At 42.1% G+C, this 19,120-nt stretch overlaps 4 protein-coding genes across 5 annotated transcripts; 2 read left to right on the top strand and 2 right to left on the bottom strand.

Annotated features, from left to right (window-relative positions):
* Positions 1-2: 2 nt before the first annotated feature.
* LOC9629755 (nicotinamide adenine dinucleotide transporter 1, chloroplastic) lies at positions 3-1,661 on the top strand. 2 transcript variants are annotated; one of them, XM_002987530.2, is made up of 8 exons: positions 4-191; positions 245-340; positions 402-511; positions 583-631; positions 689-804; positions 861-955; positions 1,021-1,180; positions 1,247-1,661. In XM_002987530.2, exons 1-8 carry the CDS (start codon positions 80-82, stop codon positions 1,583-1,585), a joined length of 1,077 nt encoding a protein of 358 aa, XP_002987576.2. In that variant the 5' UTR covers positions 4-79; the 3' UTR covers positions 1,586-1,661. The 2 variants fall into 2 exon arrangements, with proteins under 2 accessions (XP_024517187.1, XP_002987576.2); XM_024661419.1 differs by having other exon boundaries at positions 3-191; positions 583-804.
* Positions 1,230-3,753, bottom strand: LOC9630226 (pentatricopeptide repeat-containing protein At2g13600). The gene is made up of 4 exons (XM_024661418.1): positions 3,680-3,753; positions 3,445-3,623; positions 3,228-3,385; positions 1,230-3,166 (listed from the first exon to the last, which is right to left on the bottom strand). The coding sequence occupies exon 4, from the start codon at positions 3,111-3,113 to the stop codon at positions 1,677-1,679; it is 1,437 nt and encodes a 478-aa protein (XP_024517186.1). The 5' UTR covers positions 3,114-3,166; positions 3,228-3,385; positions 3,445-3,623; positions 3,680-3,753; the 3' UTR covers positions 1,230-1,676.
* On the bottom strand, positions 3,167-4,241 carry LOC112341392 (pentatricopeptide repeat-containing protein At3g12770-like). Its single transcript, XM_024661396.1, has 2 exons — positions 3,411-4,241; positions 3,167-3,289 (listed from the first exon to the last, which is right to left on the bottom strand). Exons 1-2 carry the CDS (start codon positions 4,239-4,241, stop codon positions 3,167-3,169), a joined length of 954 nt encoding a protein of 317 aa, XP_024517164.1.
* A 2,325-nt stretch (positions 4,242-6,566) lies between these two features.
* On the top strand, positions 6,567-8,444 carry LOC9630225 (flavonoid 3'-monooxygenase). The gene is made up of 2 exons (XM_002987529.2): positions 6,567-7,524; positions 7,577-8,444. Exons 1-2 carry the CDS (start codon positions 6,616-6,618, stop codon positions 8,207-8,209), a joined length of 1,542 nt encoding a protein of 513 aa, XP_002987575.1. The 5' UTR covers positions 6,567-6,615; the 3' UTR covers positions 8,210-8,444.
* Positions 8,445-19,120: the final 10,676 nt, after the last annotated feature.

Raw genomic sequence — 19,120 nt, 5'->3', positions numbered from 1 at the left:
GGGTTAGGGTTGGGGGAAAGCGGAGGGCTCGTGATTGCCGGGGAGCTCGATCGCTCCAATTGCCTCGCGAATTGGATGGATGACTCACAATGACGCCGATCCAGTCGGGAGCGCGATGAAGAGCTGGCTGCAAGGAATCCGAGAAGACCAGCGCGACAAGCTCGTTAGCGCGCTCGCTGGCGCCGGCGCGGGTAAATATCCAATCCATCTTCCATCTCGATTGTATTCTTTGCGCTTTCTATAGGCGCAATCTCTGCGACGTTTGTGTGTCCTTTGGATGTCGTGAAAACTCGCCTTCAAGTACACAAAGCTCCTGTTCCCGATCAAGCCGTCGCGAAGGGTACTATAAAAATTCCTCTCTTTTTTTTTTCTGTTCTTCCCAAAACTTAGATTCTTCCCAGGTGGTGGGGTGATTGTCCGCAGCTTGGCCGTGATCTTCCAGAATGAAGGAGTTGCGGGTATGTACCGCGGTCTCTCCCCGACCATCTTCGCATTGCTGCCAAACTGGGCGGTGCGTATGCAGCAAATCGATCCATCCATGTCACGAAGTTTTCTGGTTTCTAACTCGAGCTCTTTCCACAGGTTTATTTCACAGCCTACGAGCAGATGAAAGGGTATCTAGAGCGCAGAGGTGACTTCTTTTCCATTTTTCTTTCTCCACAAGCTTACTCTCGTGACTTCATTTCAGATGGCTCTCCCGATAAGAAATTGTCTCCTGGCGAACACATGATAGCTGCTGTAGTTGCCGGATCGGCAACGAATATTGCTACAAATCCTCTTTGGGTTGTCAAGACGCGTCTCCAGGTATGTCGATCGCTCACTCTTTCTTGCTTTAATTTCTGTTTGATATTCTTTCACAGACTCAGCAAGTGAAGTCCGGGATCGCTCCGTATGTCGGAACACTCTCTTCCCTCGTCCGGATTGGAAGAGAGGAAGGACTTCGTGGACTGTACAGGTATGTATTTTCGCTGGTGGCCGTAGTTTTAGCTAACTCTGTTCTCTTGCTTTGACATCGAGCAGTGGATTGGTTCCAGCTCTAGTTGGGGTGAGCCACGTAGCTGTTCAGTTTCCCGTTTACGAGCATCTTAAAGAGCGTCTCGCTGACAGTGGCACATTTGGTGTTATTGGAGCGTCGGCAGCGTCGAAGATGATTGCTTCGACTGTAACATATCCTCACGAGGTAAGCCTTCTTTTTCTCCGTCCTTGGCTATATATCAAAGATCAAGCGCTGAGTAAGAACGAGCAGGTTGTGAGATCCAGGCTACAAGAGCAGGGAAGCTCCGCCAATCCAAGATACAATGGCGTGGTCGACTGCGTGCAAAAGATCTGGAAGCAAGAAGGGATTCGAGGCTACTATCGCGGCTGTGCGACCAACTTGATGAGAACAACCCCGGCGGCGGTCATCACATTCACTAGTTTCGAGTACATAAAGAAGAGGCTACTGGAGATTAGTTCCCCGGGCTACTCGGCTCCAGGCCCTTCCGAAGACTCCAAGGCCAAACGGACCCCGGAGCACAATGACTCGTCCAAATTCAGTACGTTTCCCCGGCCACAGAAGGATTCATCGGGCTGCATCGCTTCGTGAAAGCTTTTGCTTTGCAGTTCCTCCGTGTAGATATATTCTTCGCCGCCAAGCAATAAAACTCTGGGTTCCCGGCCAACTTTTCTTTCCATCGTCACGTCTGAGCTGCGTAGATACCGGCCAGGAGGATGTAAGGAGCCGCCACCTCGGGCTCCAGCTCGGCCAGCTTCTCCGCTACACGAGCTCCAGCTCCGGCATTCCCCTGGAGTTTGCAAGCATTGAGCAGTGACTTCCATGCCACAGCAGCGAACTCGGCCTCGGTACTAGTGTCATCGTAAGTCGAGGTCCCGATGAACGCCTCCGCTTCACCCAGCATCCCGGCTCTCCCCAGCATGTCGCTCAAGCAAACCAGGTGCTGAGCAGCGGGAGCTACGCCATACTTGGTGTGCATGTCTAGAAAGCTCGTCCACGCCTGGCTGCTGAGGCCTGCATGGCTACACGCGTTGAGAATGCTGGTGAAGTTGATCTCGTTGGGCTGGACGCCTTCGAGGCTCATGAGGAAGAGGAGCTCCAGGCTCTGGCGAGCGCAGCCATGGTGGGAGTAGGCCGCAAGCATGGCCGTCCAGCAGATTGGATTCCGCAATGCTCTTACGTCGTTGATGCGCACCATGCTGTCGAACACGCGTCTCGCTCGGTCCAAGTTTCCACACCTGCTGTGCATGTTGATCAGTGCGGCTCCAATCTCCTGGCTCGTATCCAGTCCAGCACTAGCCAGCCGTAACTCGAGTGCCATCCCTTTGTCGAAACTGTCGCACGCTGCGAGGATGCTGACGAAGCTCGCACTGACTTGTTTGATGCCTTCCAGGTCCATCTTGTAGAAGAGCTCGAAAGCTTCGCTGCTGCAGCCGCACTGGGAGTAAGCCGAGATCATCGCGTTCCAGCACACGACGTCCATGCTCGTCCTCTGCTCTTCCACCAGTGTCTCAAAAACCAGGCGAGCACTGCCGGAGTCTTCGCACTTGCCATACATGGTGATGAGTGCACTCCCGAGCACACCATCCAGTTCCATTCCAGTGGCTTCAACCTGATGGTGGACCAACTTCCCCTCCTCTAGAGCATTCAAGTTGGAGCAGGCGGTGAGGACGCTTGAGAATGTGAAGGAATCTGGCTCTGCTGCCTGGCACATTTGCTTGTACAATTCCAAGGCCTCTACATCCCGCGAGTTTTGAATGTAGGCCGAGATCATTGCGTTCCAGGAGACCACACTTCGCGTATCCTGTTCCATCTCGTCAAAGTTCTTCTTTGCGGCTTCAAGGCACCCACACTTGGCGTACATGTTGACGAGAGAGTTCTGAAGAGCAGTCGCTGGCTGGGCATGGTTTCCTTCAGAAACTAGCTTCTGAATCCTGTTGCCCAAGTCGAGGTGCTGATCGGATGTGCAGGCTCCTAGAACAACGATGACTGTCACGTCAGTGACGTGGATGCCTTCGAGCTGCATCTCGTAGAACGTTTGCATGGCTTCGTCGCTGTGTCCGTGCTGGATGCAAGCACCGATCATCGAATTCCATGTCCGCGCATTCTTTTCAGGCATGAAGTCGAAGATAGCGCGAGCCCCTTCCAAACTCCCGCATTTGGCGTGTGCATCTAGAAGACAAGTCCCAAGCACCACATCAGAATAGAAGGCAGCATGAATGCGATAACAAACCTGTGACAAAATTTCTCTTCTCGTCTCAGCATCACCTCCATTACTGCAGCACGAACTGACAACTGCGACATAAGTCGCCTTGCTCAGCTCGATGCCCTCCAAGTCCATCCTCCGGAACAAGCTTAAGACTTCCGAGCTATTTCCATGTTGGCCGTAAGCTGCCATTATAGAGTTCCAGCTCACAGCAGTCTTGGAAGCAATCCTGTCAAAAACCAACCTGGCCTCGCTCAAGCTCGCGCATTTTCCATAGAGGTTGATGAGAGAGTTCTGGACCGCAACGCTGGTCTCCAAAAATCCATGCGAACAACTGAGCTCCTCCAGAGCTCTAGCCTGCTTCACGTCTTTTAATCCACAGCAGGCCGAGATGGCGGTGACAAAGCTCACGGCATCGGGTCCCTGGACGGAGTGGAGTAGACAGTCATTGAAAATCTCTAGAGCTTGCTGGAACTTACCTCGCGAGGAGTACGCAGCCATCATCACGTTCCAAGAGACGGCATCCTTCTCTCGCGTCGGAGTAGCGTCGAAGACCGCTCGAGCATCGTCCAAGCAGCCACACTTCACATACATGCTCACCAAAGCGTTGTGGACGACCGTGTCGGATTCCAGGCCACAGCCAGCGACGCGATCGTGGAGCTTGCGTCCCTCGCAGAGATTCTGGAGCGCGGAGCAAACGCCAATGACGGTGGACAAGATCACCATATCAGCCTCAATGCCCCCTTCCAGATTCATCGCGTGGTAACACCCCAGGGCCTCGCGGTGATGCCCGTCGCGACACAGTGCCGAGATCATGATCGACCAGGAGAAGAGATTTCGCCCGGTCTGTGCCATCCGGTGGAACAAAGCCCTGGCGTCGCCGATGCCGTGCAGCTTCCCAAACATCTGGAGCGCCAAATTCCCCAGGAAGATGTCACCAGCATACCTGCTGTTGATCAGCTGCTCCAGGATCCAGCGGCATTGCGAGAGATTGGTGGCGCCGCGCAGTAGAGACGCGAAAGCGGCAGCATTGGCGCCCATAGTAAAACCCTAAAGCAATGATCTTGTTAGCTTTATGCTTTTTAAGGTTTAGGGGCTTAAACTGTTTTACACTTGGAGCTCAAGATAAAAAAAGTATAAGATCTCTAAAGCTGGATGAAGATCCAACCTCTAAAAACCTTTAAAAGAGTTGTGTTTCAAGAAATGAGATAGTGAGTATTTGTAGTGTACCTTTACCTTATTAGTGTTTTACCATAAGATAATTATGAAGTAGAATCTTAACTCTTGAACACGTGGCCCAAATACAATGGAGCAAAACTTAAATTTTAGAGCCTTAGGATGGAGAAACATAATTAAATTCTTAAGTATATAATTAAAGAGTGATGAATTAATGATATAACTCTTAAGTATATAACTAAAGAGTAAAAAAGCATGGAATGACATTAAAATAGTCTTAAAACATTTAACATCCTAATGTCAAAATTACCATGCAAAATAGAGCTGAACAGAGTTTAATGTTATTTTAGCATATCAATTGAAAATATAAGTACTCCACCAACTAACATTATATGTACCTTGGGCTAAACCAGACACAAAATAAAGACAAACATGCTAAGAAAGGAGTTAGAAAATATCCTAAATTGGTCAGCCATGTTGTTATTGGTATTGAATAATTTGCTAGTGCTGCAAGTGAAATGTCATATTGGATTACTTTAATATTTAATTAGACTTCTGATATAATTGAAGTTGAAGAAGAGGATATGAAGAAGCCTTTGATATCAAAATATTCAATCTTTTAAAAGTTCATTGTTGAGAATAAGAAAGACAAAAAAAATTACTATTTAAATATTAATAAAGAAGATAAGATGAATTTGTATTGAGTATAAAGTCCTCAAAACCCTACTTTAAAAGAGATCTAAAATCTAATTTGATGTAACCTAAGCTAATCCATAAGCGTAATCTAAGTATTAGCCCCAAATGCCCATCTATATGAATAGTAGATATCGAATTCAAATCTAATGAAGTTCAATTTTTGTAGTGGCCAGTAGTGCTAAAAATATTATTCAGTAAATATAAAGAAATGGTAAATATATGACAAAATCTAAATTACTTTAAGGAGGACAAAGAGCACTCAACCTAACACTAAACTAAGAACATGAATTATAAGTGTCAGAATTGATCAATGTGCTAGGAGAAAAAGTGCAATAGATGAGGAAGAAATAATAGAAATTTGAAGAGGCAAAGCCAAAAAAACAAGAAAAGGTTGGGAAAATGTAGAAGGCAAAAAGAAAAACTAAATGATTGACACATACCCTTCAAAATATTGAATTTATTTTTAAAGTTATTTTCAAAGTAATTGAATTTTTTATTAACAAGAATCCACTTAAGCTCATAAACATCATCTTCTTGATTTTCAAACATCTTCCAAGAAGCATTCACTTCACATTAGCAAAAGATATTATAATACCAAAAATAGTAAAAGCTGTGTAATTATGTCCCACTAAAGCTAGAGACATCAACACACTAAAGACTTAAATAAAATTAACAAAATAACACCTCATAACACCAAAACCTTGATTAATGTGTGATACAATAGTAGAAACAATGTTGCCTAAGGCCTTGAACAACATTGAGAAGAGTGTGGCATGATAAACAAAAAAAAAGGAACACAATGAAAATTAAAAAAAGAACAAATTTGATAGCAAATCCAATTTGCAATTACCTGTTTGCAGGGTTGGCTTAATGCACAAGGGAAATTATTTGTTTCATTCTCCCTTTGAGAGGTATCATAAAATATTCCTTGTATTTAAAAAAAGAGAATATACTTCTTATACATTATATAAATATATAAATAAAGCATAAATAAAGACATAGTTAATGTTTTTCTACAATATTCAAAACTGTAAGAAAAATAAATTATTATTAATTTCCTCTTAGATTAATTTAGCATACTTATTACATAGCATTTAAGTATTATATATAGACCATCTAATTAGGATTAAATATAATCCATCCATTTTTGTATATAAACAAACCCCAGTAATCTAAACACTCACAATTTCTGGAAGTAAGGGGTTTTATAGATTCCTTAGAGTTCAAGATTGTTGTTTTCGTTTTTATGATTCCCTTGTTCATTAATTAGATTTGTTGTAGTTTTTTCTTAGATTGAGGACCAAGTTTGTCAATAATTATTACAAGCGATATAATCACTATGACAAAATCTCGTTTTCTCGTTTCCTTGTCTCGGTCCAGCTTGCTTGTACGACTTTACTGGAGCCAGGTAAGTAGATATTTCACACAATACACAAGAACATTGTCCAGCGTATGTGACACAAGGCCGGCTATTTCTTTCGTGCTAAGGTAGGAGAATTTCTTCCTTGTTCCTCTGCTCTTTTTGGAGCAAAGAATAGAAAGAATGGAGCTTCTGTCCAGCATTCCAGCTTTCCTACAAGAAAACTGCTACTCGTTGTTGCTTGTATTGCTGCTTGTGATTGTCACTTCAAGATGGTTCTTCAGAAAGCCCAGCGATCTCCCCCCTGGACCATTTAGCCTGCCTGTGATTGGTTGTCTTCACTTGATTGGCCCTCTTCCTCATGTGTCTCTTCACGAGCTGTCTAGAAAGTACGGTGGCATTATGCATCTCAAATTTGGTACAGTACCGTTCGTAGTTGTGAGCTCTGAAGAAGCAGCAAAGGAGCTGTACAAGTATCGTGGCCTTGAGTTTGCTTCTAAAGTTCCTACTATAGCTGGCAGGCATTTTGGCAATGATTTCAATGGGATTGTTTATGCGGAGTACACTCCACAGCTGAAACTGTACAGGAAGATCGTCAACACTCATCTGCTCTCGGCAACCAGGCTCAAAGTCTACGACAAGATCCGCAGGGAAGAACAATGCAGTCTAGCGCGTTCGATTGTGTCTGCAGAAGGCACACCGATCAAGCTCAGAGACAAGTTCCACAACCTGAACGTGAACATCATCACTTACATGCTCTTCGGAGAGCGTTTCTACGGGGCGCATGCCAGGAATACAGCAGCACTTGACGCTTTTGCGGATGCAGTTATAGAAAGCTTAAGATTGTCAGGGGTATTCAACATCAGTGATTTCATCCCAGCAATCAAATGGCTGGACGTTCAACGCTTGGAGAAACGGTACAAGCAGCTGATAGCTAAGGTGAACGACTACTTGCTTTCTGTCCTGCAAGATCATAGAAGGAACCCTCGAAAGTATAGGAGAGATGAGCCTGTTCCGTTCATTGACATCCTCCTTTCTCTGGATTCAACTGAAGAAGAAGTTTCAGATATTACCAAGCTCTCCCTTCTCTTCGTAAGTGGTTTCCTGCTTTACACAATATATAAGTCATCCAAATTTGTTTCAGGATATGTTGCTTGGTGCAGTGGATACTTCAGCACTCTCACTGGAATGGGCCATCACAGAGCTCCTTCGTCACCCAGCCGTCATGGAAAAGGCCCGCAAAGATATAGATTCTGTGGTTGGAAGCAACAGATTGGTGGAAGATTCAGACTTGGATCAGCTACCATTCATCGCTGCAATCGCCAAAGAAACATTGAGGCTGCACCAGCTAGCACCACTGGCGCTTCCCAAGGTAGTCCGAGGAGGTCCTTCAAAACTTGGTGGCTACACCATTCCTAACGGTACCTGCGCCTTTGTCAACTTCCATTCGCTCGGCATCGATCCTGCACACTGGAAAGATCCAATGAAGTACCGGCCCGAGCGATTTCTAGAGGCCGACATCGACGTGTTCGGACAAGATTACAACTTGCTGCCTTTCGGATCTGGAAGGCGAATGTGCCCTGGAGCTAAACTTGGATTTGACACGCTGCAGATTGGCATTGCTACACTGGTTCAGGGATTCGAGTGGAAGTTGGCGAAGGGACAAGATCCAACTGAGATCAACATGGACGAGACTTATGGCTTGGTTTGTCACAAAACGCAGCCGCTCATTGCTGTTCCAAAAGCACGGCTTGAAAGAAGCGTCTATAGTAGCTAAGAGCAATCGCAGAGTACCTTCACGGTAAACCTCCCCCTCCTGCTTAAACTCAAGATCGCCTTGGAAATTGGAAGGCTTGAAAACGTTGAAATTGCTGGGAGATGTTGAAACGATTGTTTCCAGTAGCTATGGATGCCAGTGAACTTCTCTTAAGTCGCTTTGTCCCTGAAGAAAAGAGATAGATTTACTTCTCTTTGGAATATTAAAAAATCGATCTAAAAACTTTTACCAAGCTTTCAGGCAAGCCTTGAGGAAATTGTTTCACTTGTGCTTCTTGATGTGGGAAAGCTTTCAAATCCCACACACTGCTCATAACAACGATAGAATGTGAGCTAAACAGAGAAAAGAGACACACGCTACAAATTCATACTTTAACTGGTGGTCAACCGTGGAACTTTCATCAGAAGACCATTCGATGGAAGTTATTGAGGCAGAATGGTAAGCAGTCCTGCGAAATTTAGATATCGAGGAAGTATGGAATTTAAGCGCAAGAGAGAGTCTAGATGCCATACATGGATGGCATCGTCACCACCAGTGGCAAGCTGCCGTTTGAAACTGGGACTTTGGGGAACTTGACAGTGAAGTGTTTGTTTTTGAGAACTGTATACCTGTTCCAAGAGATCACGTTAGCATCTGTGTCATGGACTTTAACCACCGTTTTGCAAGTACCAGTGGAAACTCCCACAGACTGACTATTCCATTGGAGAAGCAAGCCGCAAGCTCAAAGAAATCCACCCTCAGACACCACTGATCATCAAGTTTATGTAAAAGCAACAAAGAAAGATTATTCACTTGCCTGGATGAAAGAAAAGCATGGCTTAGCAAAAGAAAAAGTTCAATCAATCAGTTCAAAGCACGACACGAGCTATCTGTGGTGCACCGAACTCCAATCCAGAGCAAATCCTTCCACCCCATGAGAAACAACTTGGAAGGGTACCTTGTTTGTAACCCGAGAAAAAGCACGGAAGTTCTAGCAAGAGGCTAGGAAGTCCCAAACCCAGTGAAAGTATGAGAGCAGTGTAAACCATGGCAAGAAGCTTCATATCTCGACAACTTCAGTTTCTGGTTCTTGTTGGCACAAATGCGATTGATGATCCCTCATGAGCTATCATGTGGACCTGGCTGAAGATCTTGCCTACAAGTTGCTGACCTCAAGCTTGGGAGCTTTGTCGCTCATTTCTTCACTGCTGCTAGAGTTGCCATTGTCACTAGCACTGCCAAGTTCCATGCCTCTTTTCTTTCTGCTGATGTTGGAAAGCTTTGCAATGATGAGCTGATTATCTACAAGAGTTGCAGCCTAGGAATCACAGGAGAAAAGAGTTTTAAAAGTTTAGAAGAAGAAGAAACCCTTTCACTTGCGTTCCAGCAAAGGTAACTCAATCGTCTTGCAAGATATCAAAGGTTTTTTTTTTCTCGACCCTCGATCAAAAGATTGATACGATTCGTCTTTCAAAACAAGTTACCATGTTTTGCAACGCTGTAGTATACACTTGCATTAAAGAAGGAAGAACCCTAGAATTTAAAAACCTCATTAGTATCAAATGCGAGGTGGAAGAAGTGGCAGCCTTCGTCTAGGGCGTGCTTGATCGTGCTGAGCTTCCACTGCTGCGCCTCGCCATTGCTTCTCGTGGTGAGTGGATCACTGCTATTGAAGTACAAGTGCTCTGACTGGGGAGATTCTTCCTCTTCTTTGTCTCGCTCCTGGTAAACTTAATTCAAAATTTTAATGTTATTCTGTTCACATCAACATTTAGTCAATTTTGTTAAAAAATAGTTAGGTCATGAAATTCTGTTCATATAAGCATTTAAATTAACTTATTTAATCACACTTTGTTCAAATCCTCATCTATCCTCATCTTTTACCTTTGGTGCTCATTGAATTGTGACAAATCCCTCACAGGTCCAGTAATATTAGGAGTGCCCTTACAACCCTGGCAGGCAACAATGTGTTCCAACGATTGAGCGCAATTAATTGATTGCAAACACCCTAAATCCCTCATAGCTCAAGTAGCAGCAACAATTGATTGATTGGCAACATTCTCATAGTTCAATAGCTCAACAATTGATTGGCAGCACTCCCCAGTCATGCTGCTGCAACAAGGATACCATGCCTTACCCTAGCTAATCACCCTAACGAATATTCTTGAATATTTTAGTTTTAATGCTAGAAAAGTAAGGAAAAATAAAAAGAGAATGCTAATTTACCACGAAGCTAATTTAATGTTAATTTCTGGTGTGAACAAGTTACCATTAATTCAGCTATTAAATTAGAGTTTACAAAATCTAATATAATAGTGTGGTGGTGTGAACAAATTACTATTAAATTTACTAGTTTAATAGTGGGTGTGAAATCTCTCTTATACTTTTTAAATATTTCAGCTTACTATTTTAAACTTTTTCTAACTGTTTTACACTTTTCATTAATACACAAAAAGACCATAGATAAAGTGTGAGGAGGAGCTTAGGATAAAAAAAGTATAGAATCTCTAAAGTTGGATGAAGATTCAACCTCTAAAAACTTATGTTTCAAGAAATGAGATAGTGAATATTTGTCCAAAGGGAATTGAGCAAAACTTGAATTTTAGAACCTTGGGATGGAAAGACGTAACCAAACTCCTAAATATATAACTAAAGAATGAAGGAATTGGAGCATAACACAACTCTTAAGTGTATAACCAAGAAGTAAAAGAGTGGGAGCATGGAGTGACATTTGAATAATTCTAGAACATCCAATATTCTAATGCCAAAACTAATATGCAAAATGGAGCCAAATAAAATTTAGCATTATTTTAGCATACTGGTTGAAAATATAAGTACTTCACCAACTAACATTATATGGAGCTTTGGCTTGAACCTAAACTAGATGTAGACCCAAGTTGGTTATAAAAGATAATATCTCAACCACTATCTCTATTAAACATTTAAAGCCCCACCACCTTATATATGAAAGCACACTTTTGGTGTCTTAGAAGTTAAATCTCTAGGACAATCATGAAAACTTACTAAATATGAGATAGAGTTAGATTGTGAATCTGGACTTGAGAATAACACTATCATGTTCAAAACAATTTTTGTATTCCATAGATATATCTCACTCACAAATCTAGACATTTTTCATAAATAAAGATCAACATATGGGGCATGATAGCAAAGCTATTATACAGAGGGACTAATGCTCAACATATGAAGGTTTTTAATAAGTTAGTGCAAGATAGAGTGAAAAGAAATTTAACAAACTGAGCTAAGGATGTAGACATTTAGGAATTCCTTTTTATGCTTATCCAGCCAAATATAGATATTAAAGTTAATTTAGTAACAAAAGGACTATCAAAGGGAATCAATAATACTAATTTCCTACCATCATGGCAGTAAAAAAAAAAATCCAAAAGGACTCATTAAATCACATTTGCAATAATATCTTCATAATGAAAATAATATTGAAGATAACAAATCCTAATGTGCACTAAATCAATCTCATGAATAATAAACCTAAAGGAGATTTATTGACTGTCTACCACTTTAGTATAAGTTAGATGTTATGCTAGCTGAAAGAGAATGCCAAGAGAAAGCACAAACTCCCAATCACTAAAGTTTATATTAATGCCACTATCATTTAAAATGCAAAAAATGAAACTAAATTTAATGAACTAAAAGTGAGTAATGATGAGAGATCCTTGAAAAATATAAATAAAGCCAAAATGAGGAAGAAGAGATGATTCACTTAGTTGAGCACCCCTTAATTAAATTGAACATTTTCATTTTCCAAAATGATAAGTGTTGCATCCATTGTACGAGCTTGACAAGTAATTGTCGCAAATGTGACTTCAAATATCGAAAGATATTTGTCGGCTAGTCCTTATAAACACTCTTTCTTTACTGCCATGACAATAGAAGGTCAGTACTACTGATTATTAGCCCCTCTTGTCCAAGTGTTAGTAAATTAAATTTAGCATTTGTAGAATGAATTCCTAAGTGTTTATTTAGCCAAGCATACTTTGCTTGGCTTGTTAGTTTTCTTTTGCTTTGTCTTACACTTGCTTGGCAAGAACCTTTGCATATTGAGTTTAGTCCTTTAATGTCATTATATGTCTACTAAACACCCTTGATATCATATTTTATGTGTTGGTTCCATTCTGAATCTATATGCTATTTATGGTAAGTGTCTAGATCCATCCACGAGGCATATGTACAGAATGTAGAGAGTGTCTTGAACCCTATGGTATTGTTCTTGCTCCTTGATTCATGATCTAGCACTATTCCATATTTAGTAAGTTTCATGCTTGTCCCAGAGACTAACTCTTGGTACTAAGGGAGGCTTGGGGTGAAAGCCTAAAGCATGTGTTCCTCAAGGGGGGATATGGGGGGTTCTAAATGTATAATAGGGATAGTGGTTGAAATGTATGTCTGACCATTTAAGACATTAGTTTAACTCCTACTGGGCTGTGTCGCTCCTTGTTCTGCATTTGGTTTAAGTTTAAGCCCAAGCTCTATACTACTCTAGTCGATGGAGTACCCTCCTCTTCACATTATGCCACTGATATGCCAAAATCATGCCAGACACTGTTTGACACTGTTTTGCATGTAGGTGTTGGATACAAGGAGTTGGTGCTCATGAGATTGTACCGGACCCTTGTTTCATAGTGCAACAGGTTTGGAGTTCAACTTCAAATTCAAGTGTGCTACATTTGGTCAAAACACACATGACCAAATATAGTGCACTTGAGTTTGGAGCCAAACTCCAAATCCATTGCACTATCAAACAAGGGTCCAGTACAATCTCATGAGCACCAGCTCCCCATACTCACCACTTACACATAAAATGGGGTCAAATAGTGTCCGGCACGATTTTGGCATACCGGTGGTTTAACGCAAGGAGGAGGATATTCCATCAACTAGAGCAGTGTGAAGCTTGGGCTTAGACCCAAACTAGATGTAGACAAAGAGCAATATAGCCTAGTAAAAGCCAAACTAATATTTTAGGTGGTTGAATATGCATTCCAACCACTATTCTTACTATACATTTGGAACCCCCCCTCTCCCTTCCTCCCCCCCCCCCCACCCTTCTTAAGAAACACACACTTTGGCCTTTCACCCCTAGCCTCTTTTAGTATTAGGAGTTAGTTTCTGGGACAAGTGTTAAACTTATTAAATAGATCACAAATTAGGGAGCAAGAACAACATCATAAGGTTTAGGACACTCTCTACATTCCATAGATATGCTTCGTGGGTAGATCTAGACACTTACTATAAATAACATATAAATCCAGAATGGAACCAACACATAAAGCATGACATCAAGGGTGTTTAATAGACATGATAAGCTATCATATAGCGATATTGAGGAACTAGACTCAATACGTGATGGTTCTTGCAAGCCAGTGCAAGATAGAGCAAAAGAGAACTAACAAGCTAGGCCAAGTATGCTTAGCTAAATAGATACTTAAGAATTCCTTTCTTATGCTCATCTACCCAAGTATAGATGCTAAATCCAGTTTACTAACACTTCTTTAAAAGGAGCTAATAAAGGGAACTAGTAGTATCGACCTCTTGCCATCATGGCAGTAAAAAAAGAGTGTCTGTAAAGACTGGCTAACAAGTATTTTTAGATACCCAAAATTACATTTATAATAGTAGTGTGATGATGAGGATATTGCTCTTAGAAGTGGTCTATATATATTACAAGAAGTGGTTTGTGTTTACATGATATATATACAAGTGTTTTTCAATTTGACATCATTATTCAACATCAAAAATACATTGTTGATATACTATTAAATTTGCACCTTGCTCATATGTTATTTATTCCAACATTGAGGATATTAAATAAGGAATAAAGGTTTAATAACTACACTCTAATTATCATTCCTACAATTAATTATCACAATAAATAACAAGATCAATGATAGTCATGAAAGATGTTAATGTGAGACACAAAATCCCTAGGCCCCAAAGTGGAGCCGGAAAGGGTGCCACGTGGTAGTGGCTGAAGCGAGAGCCAAATGAGCGTAACACGTTTGGACCAAAAGCTCCGACTTGAAAAGTCAAGAGCGGGAGTGGAACTCCCAACAAAGTGCTCGAGGAACGAGCACGAAGCGAGCAAAAGGCAAGGCTCCAAAAAGGGACCCAAAAGGGCCAACACATGACACGTGGAGTCCGAGATGGACCCGAGTTGGAGTCCGAAGTGGAGTCCGAGATGGACTCGAGTTGGAGTCCGAGATGGACCCGAGTTGGAGTCCGAAGTGGAGTCCGAGATGGACCCGAGTTGGAGTCCGAAGTGGAGTCCGAGATGGACCCGAGTTGGAGTCCGAAGTGGAGTCCGAGATGGACCCGAGATGGAGTCCGAGATGGAGTCCGAGATGGAGTCCGAGGTGGACCCGAGATGGACCCGAAATGGAGTCCGAGATGGAGTCCGAGATGGACCCGAGATGGAGTCCGAGATGGAGTCCGAAGTCGAGACCGAGACCGAGACCGAGACCGAGACTGAGACCGAGATCGGGACCAAGACCGAGACCGAGGCCGAGGCTGAGACCGAGCCCGAGCCCGAGTCCGAGTCCGAGTTCGAGTCCGAGTCCGAGTCCGAGTCCGAGTCCGAGTCCGAGTCCGGAGCCTGAGAGGGTGAAAGCCCAAAGCGTTCGTCTCCCAGACCCTGGGGGGTTTGGTGAGCTCCAAAAGTATAGTAGGGGGAGGACTGCAGTGGAGCCAGTTTGGCCAGGAAAGGCCAGTTTGGCCCAGGAAGGCCGGACCCAGTGTTGGGTGATGAGCTGCCCACTGGGAAGTCCAAGACTAGAGTGAACACGGACCGACAAGCGGGGTAGCTTGGTGAAGTGTTCAAGAGCCGGCTCTAGTTCCCCCGGGAGATCGACTAGCCGATGCTCCCAGTCCAAGTGTGGGTGGCACTACCTACTTGGATACCTGGTGTGGCTCAACGGAACCCGCTCTAAGCCCATGGCTAGAGCACCCAAGGGCAGAAGGCGAGGAGAGTACCCAGGTGGCTCGCGTAAGGCCACGGTGTTCCGAAATGTTGTCCCAAAGGCCCAGACTGTGGAAAGGAAGAGGAGCAGTCCTCTGGGGTAGTGACCAAGGACACAGTTGTGTGGTGAGGAAGTCCCAGAGGACCGTGGGACTTAGTGGTCGGGTCTGTGGGTCTCGATCCAGTGGCAGTGTTGGCAAACACGGCCAGGGGCAGAAAGGGACTTAGTGGGGACTGACAGAGGGATATTGGGGAAGGCTATTCCCCTTGTCAGTGGGCATCCTAAGGATGCTAAGGAGTGGATCTGAGATGACCACTCACGGATGGTTTGCCTAGTCTTGGAGAGCCAAGACGGTGATGCAAGTGGTATTGGACTACCAGTGTGGCAAAGGTGATTGGGCATGGCCTTAGCGTAACGGGCTGCTATGTCGGTGGTACCTTTGAGTGTCGGTCATGGGATCGGACACGTGGAGCACTTGGACCAAGTGCAAATGTTGAGTGGCATGGATGCCATTCTCGGGGCTAGCAAGTCCCAAGTCCTGGATTGGACTTATGGAGGTTGTGAATGAGACTCCTCCAAGTGGACAGAGGTGTGGTTAAGTGACTAAAGTAGAATGGAAAATTTAGTCGCTTACAGTTAAATGAAAAACCATGAGATCTTTGATCTTGTCATTAAAGCCAAGGTAAAAATATTCTTTGAGATCTATATTGTCTAATGAAATATCAATAGCAATCATTTGGAACTCTAATACATAAACAAATCTAGATTTGGAGCTTTGGCAAAAATTGTTATAACTTATTAATGGTGGTATACTCTTGATTAGTATTGTTGAACATGCTAGTGAAACATTGAATAAAGAAATTGAAATCTTAAAGAACAAGATCACTCTTTTTAAAAAGGGTGGGGAATTTAAAAAAGTCTATCATGGATTCAATTGATCCTACACAAGAAGTTAAAGTGGAATATTGGGTAAACTATATAATAATTTAAAGTTTAACTTAGTCAAAGAAGCCACAAAACTTAGACCACATGCTTTCAAAATTTAATGGCATACCAGTCTAAAACTTTAAACTAGTGAGTTGCTATTCATATTGAATAATTTGCTGAAGAAGAGGATATAAAAAAGCCTTTGATAACAAAATATTCAATCTCTTAGAAGTTTATTATCAAGAAGAAGGAAGACAATAAAAATTCTAATAAAGTATGAAATAGAAAAGAAAAGATAAATTTGTATTAAACATTTTGAGTACAAAGTCGTCAAAAAACTTTACTGTTATAGGGATCTAAAAACTAATTTGATATAACTGAAGCTAACTTAGAAACTTAATTTAGATTCCCATATACCCATCTATATGAATAATAGATATTGAGTTCAAATCCGGTTGAAATTTGATTCTTGTAGTGGCCAGTAGTGGCAAATATACTTTTTTATCAATTGGTGATACTTTGTGTTCTTTTAGTTGTCTTTAGTAAGTTGTTTTGCATATTGTTTGCATTCTTTGATAGTTAAATTTATTCAGTAAATATAAAGAGATAGTAAATAAATAATAAAATCTAGATTATTTTGAGGGAGACAAAGAGCACTCAATTTAACATTAGACTAAGAACAAGAATCATAAAAGTTAGAATTGATCAATGTACTAGAAGAAAAAAGTGCAATAGATGAAGAAGAAACACTAGAAATCTATAGAGGCAAAGCCAAAAACGAGAAAAAGTTGGGAAAAGATAAAAGGTAAATAGTTCCTATCAAGAATTGTGCACCATACTAACTACTATTTGAAATTGATATGGCCAACCTTCATATTACCCTTCAAAATCTTTAATTTATCTTCAAAGTTATTTTCAAAGTACTTGAATTTCTTATCAACAAGAATCCATTTAAGCTTATATACATTGTTTTCTTGATCTTCAAACATCCTCCAAGAACTAGATTGTAGTCAATGATAAGGCTGTGGACAGCCTTAGCACAAACTATGAATAAATGGAACTTAGTATTTAAAGTGGCATGAAATAAAAGAGAGGATAATGGTTCCCTTAGGTAAAGAACTTTTTAGGATGGGGACATGGAGTTTGCACAACATGTGCAATATAAAGTATTAAAGACACCCAAAAAATTGACTTTGAGAAATCAAACTTAAAATTTCCAAAGTGTGATAGTTATATTGATAGAAGCTAAAAAGTAGTTTAATTGAGATAGAAAAAATTGTCTTTATTGGGTTTAGCGAGAACTAAACCAAATAAAGGGAGAACTATAAAAAATGGTCTAATGAGTCTCTAAGTTGGGAGAGACTATGCTCTTTACAAGATGAGCAATGCATGGTGAACCTTCGATGTTGAACCATTGACCAATATTAGTTTGGTGCCAAAAATGAATATGGTGATTTAGGATGGGGTTGTTATATAAAATGGTTTATCGTTCAATGAGGACATCAAACTTTGTCTATGGATGGTAGAGTTGTGAAACACAAATTTTAGAGCCTCAAAGTGGAGCTGAAAAAATGCCATTTAGTAGTGGCCAAAGCAAAAGCCAAACAAATGTAACATATTAAACTAAAAGCTCTGACTTGAAAAGTTGAAAGTGGGAGTGGAACTATCAACGAAGTGCTCAAGGAACAAACACAAAGTGAGCAATAAGTGAGTATCTAAAAAAGGGATATAAGAAGACTAATATATGATATGTGGAAGTGTCAAGATAGAGTCCAAGATGGACTTAAGATGGAGTCCAAAATGGACCTGAGATGGACTTGAGATGGAGTACAAGATGAACCTAAGATAGAGTTTGAGATGGAACTCGAGATAAACTTAAGATGGACCTTAGATGGAGTTTGAGATGGATCTGAGATGGAGTTCGAGATGGACCCAAGATGGACTCAAGATGGACCTGAAATAGACTTGAGATGCAATCTAAGATGGACCCCAGATGGAATTCAAAATGAGACCAAGACCGAGACCGAGTCTGAGTCTGCCGAGTCCAAGTTTGAATATTAATACAAGCTATGGGGTGAAAGCCCTAAGCGATCATCCCCCAAGGGGTGGCTGTAGAGGGTTCCAAAAATATAGTATAGAGAGCATGGGGGTTGGACTCTAGTGGAACCAATTTGACTAAGAAAGGCCAATGTGACCCAGGGATGTTATGCCTGTGTCTTGGGTGATGATATATCCACTGAGAAGTCCAAGATTAAAGTGACTACGGACGGACAAGTGGGGTAGCTTGGTGAATTGTTCAAGAGCTGGCTTTAGTTCCTCCAAGATATTGAAAGGTCAATGCTCTCAGTCCATGTGTAAGTGGCACTACTTACTTAGATACCTGGTGTGGCTCAGTGGAACCTCGCTCTAGCCCCATGGCTAGAGCACCCAAAGGTGAAAGGTGGGGAGAATACTCACAAAGCTTGCGTAGGGCTATAGTGTTTTGAAATGTTATTCTAAAATCTTAGACTATGGAAAAGAAGAGGAATAATCCTTTGGTGTAGTGATCAAGGATATAGTCACATGGTGAGGAAGTCCCAAAGGACAATGGGACTTAGTGGTTGGGCCTTTAGGCCTTGACCCAGTGGCAGTGTTGGTGAACACGGCTATGGATGAGAGAAGGACTTAGTGGGGATGCAAGAAGGGATATTGGGGAAGGGTGTACTGGGCATCCTAAGGTGCTAAGGTGTGGTCAAGGGATGATTACTCATAGATAGATGGCCTAGTCTTTGAGAGACATGACTATGATGCAAGTGGTCTTGGATTATTAATATGACAATGGTGAATGGGCATGGCTTTAGCATAATAAACTGATATGTTGGTGGTACCTTTGGGTGTCGGTCATGAGATTGGACACATGGAGTATTTGGACCAAGTGCAAAGGCTAAATGGCATAAATGTCATTCATAAGGTTAGCATATCCCAAGCTAGAAATAGGACTTATGGAGGTTGTGAACAAAACTCCTCTAAGTGG

The sequence above is a fragment of the Selaginella moellendorffii genome, unplaced genomic scaffold (genome assembly GCF_000143415.4).
Source record: "Selaginella moellendorffii unplaced genomic scaffold, v1.0 SELMOscaffold_82, whole genome shotgun sequence".
NCBI lineage: Eukaryota > Viridiplantae > Streptophyta > Lycopodiopsida > Selaginellales > Selaginellaceae > Selaginella > Selaginella moellendorffii.
The sequence above is the reverse complement of the archived record's forward strand: the minus strand, read 5'-3'. Positions and strand labels throughout refer to the sequence as shown.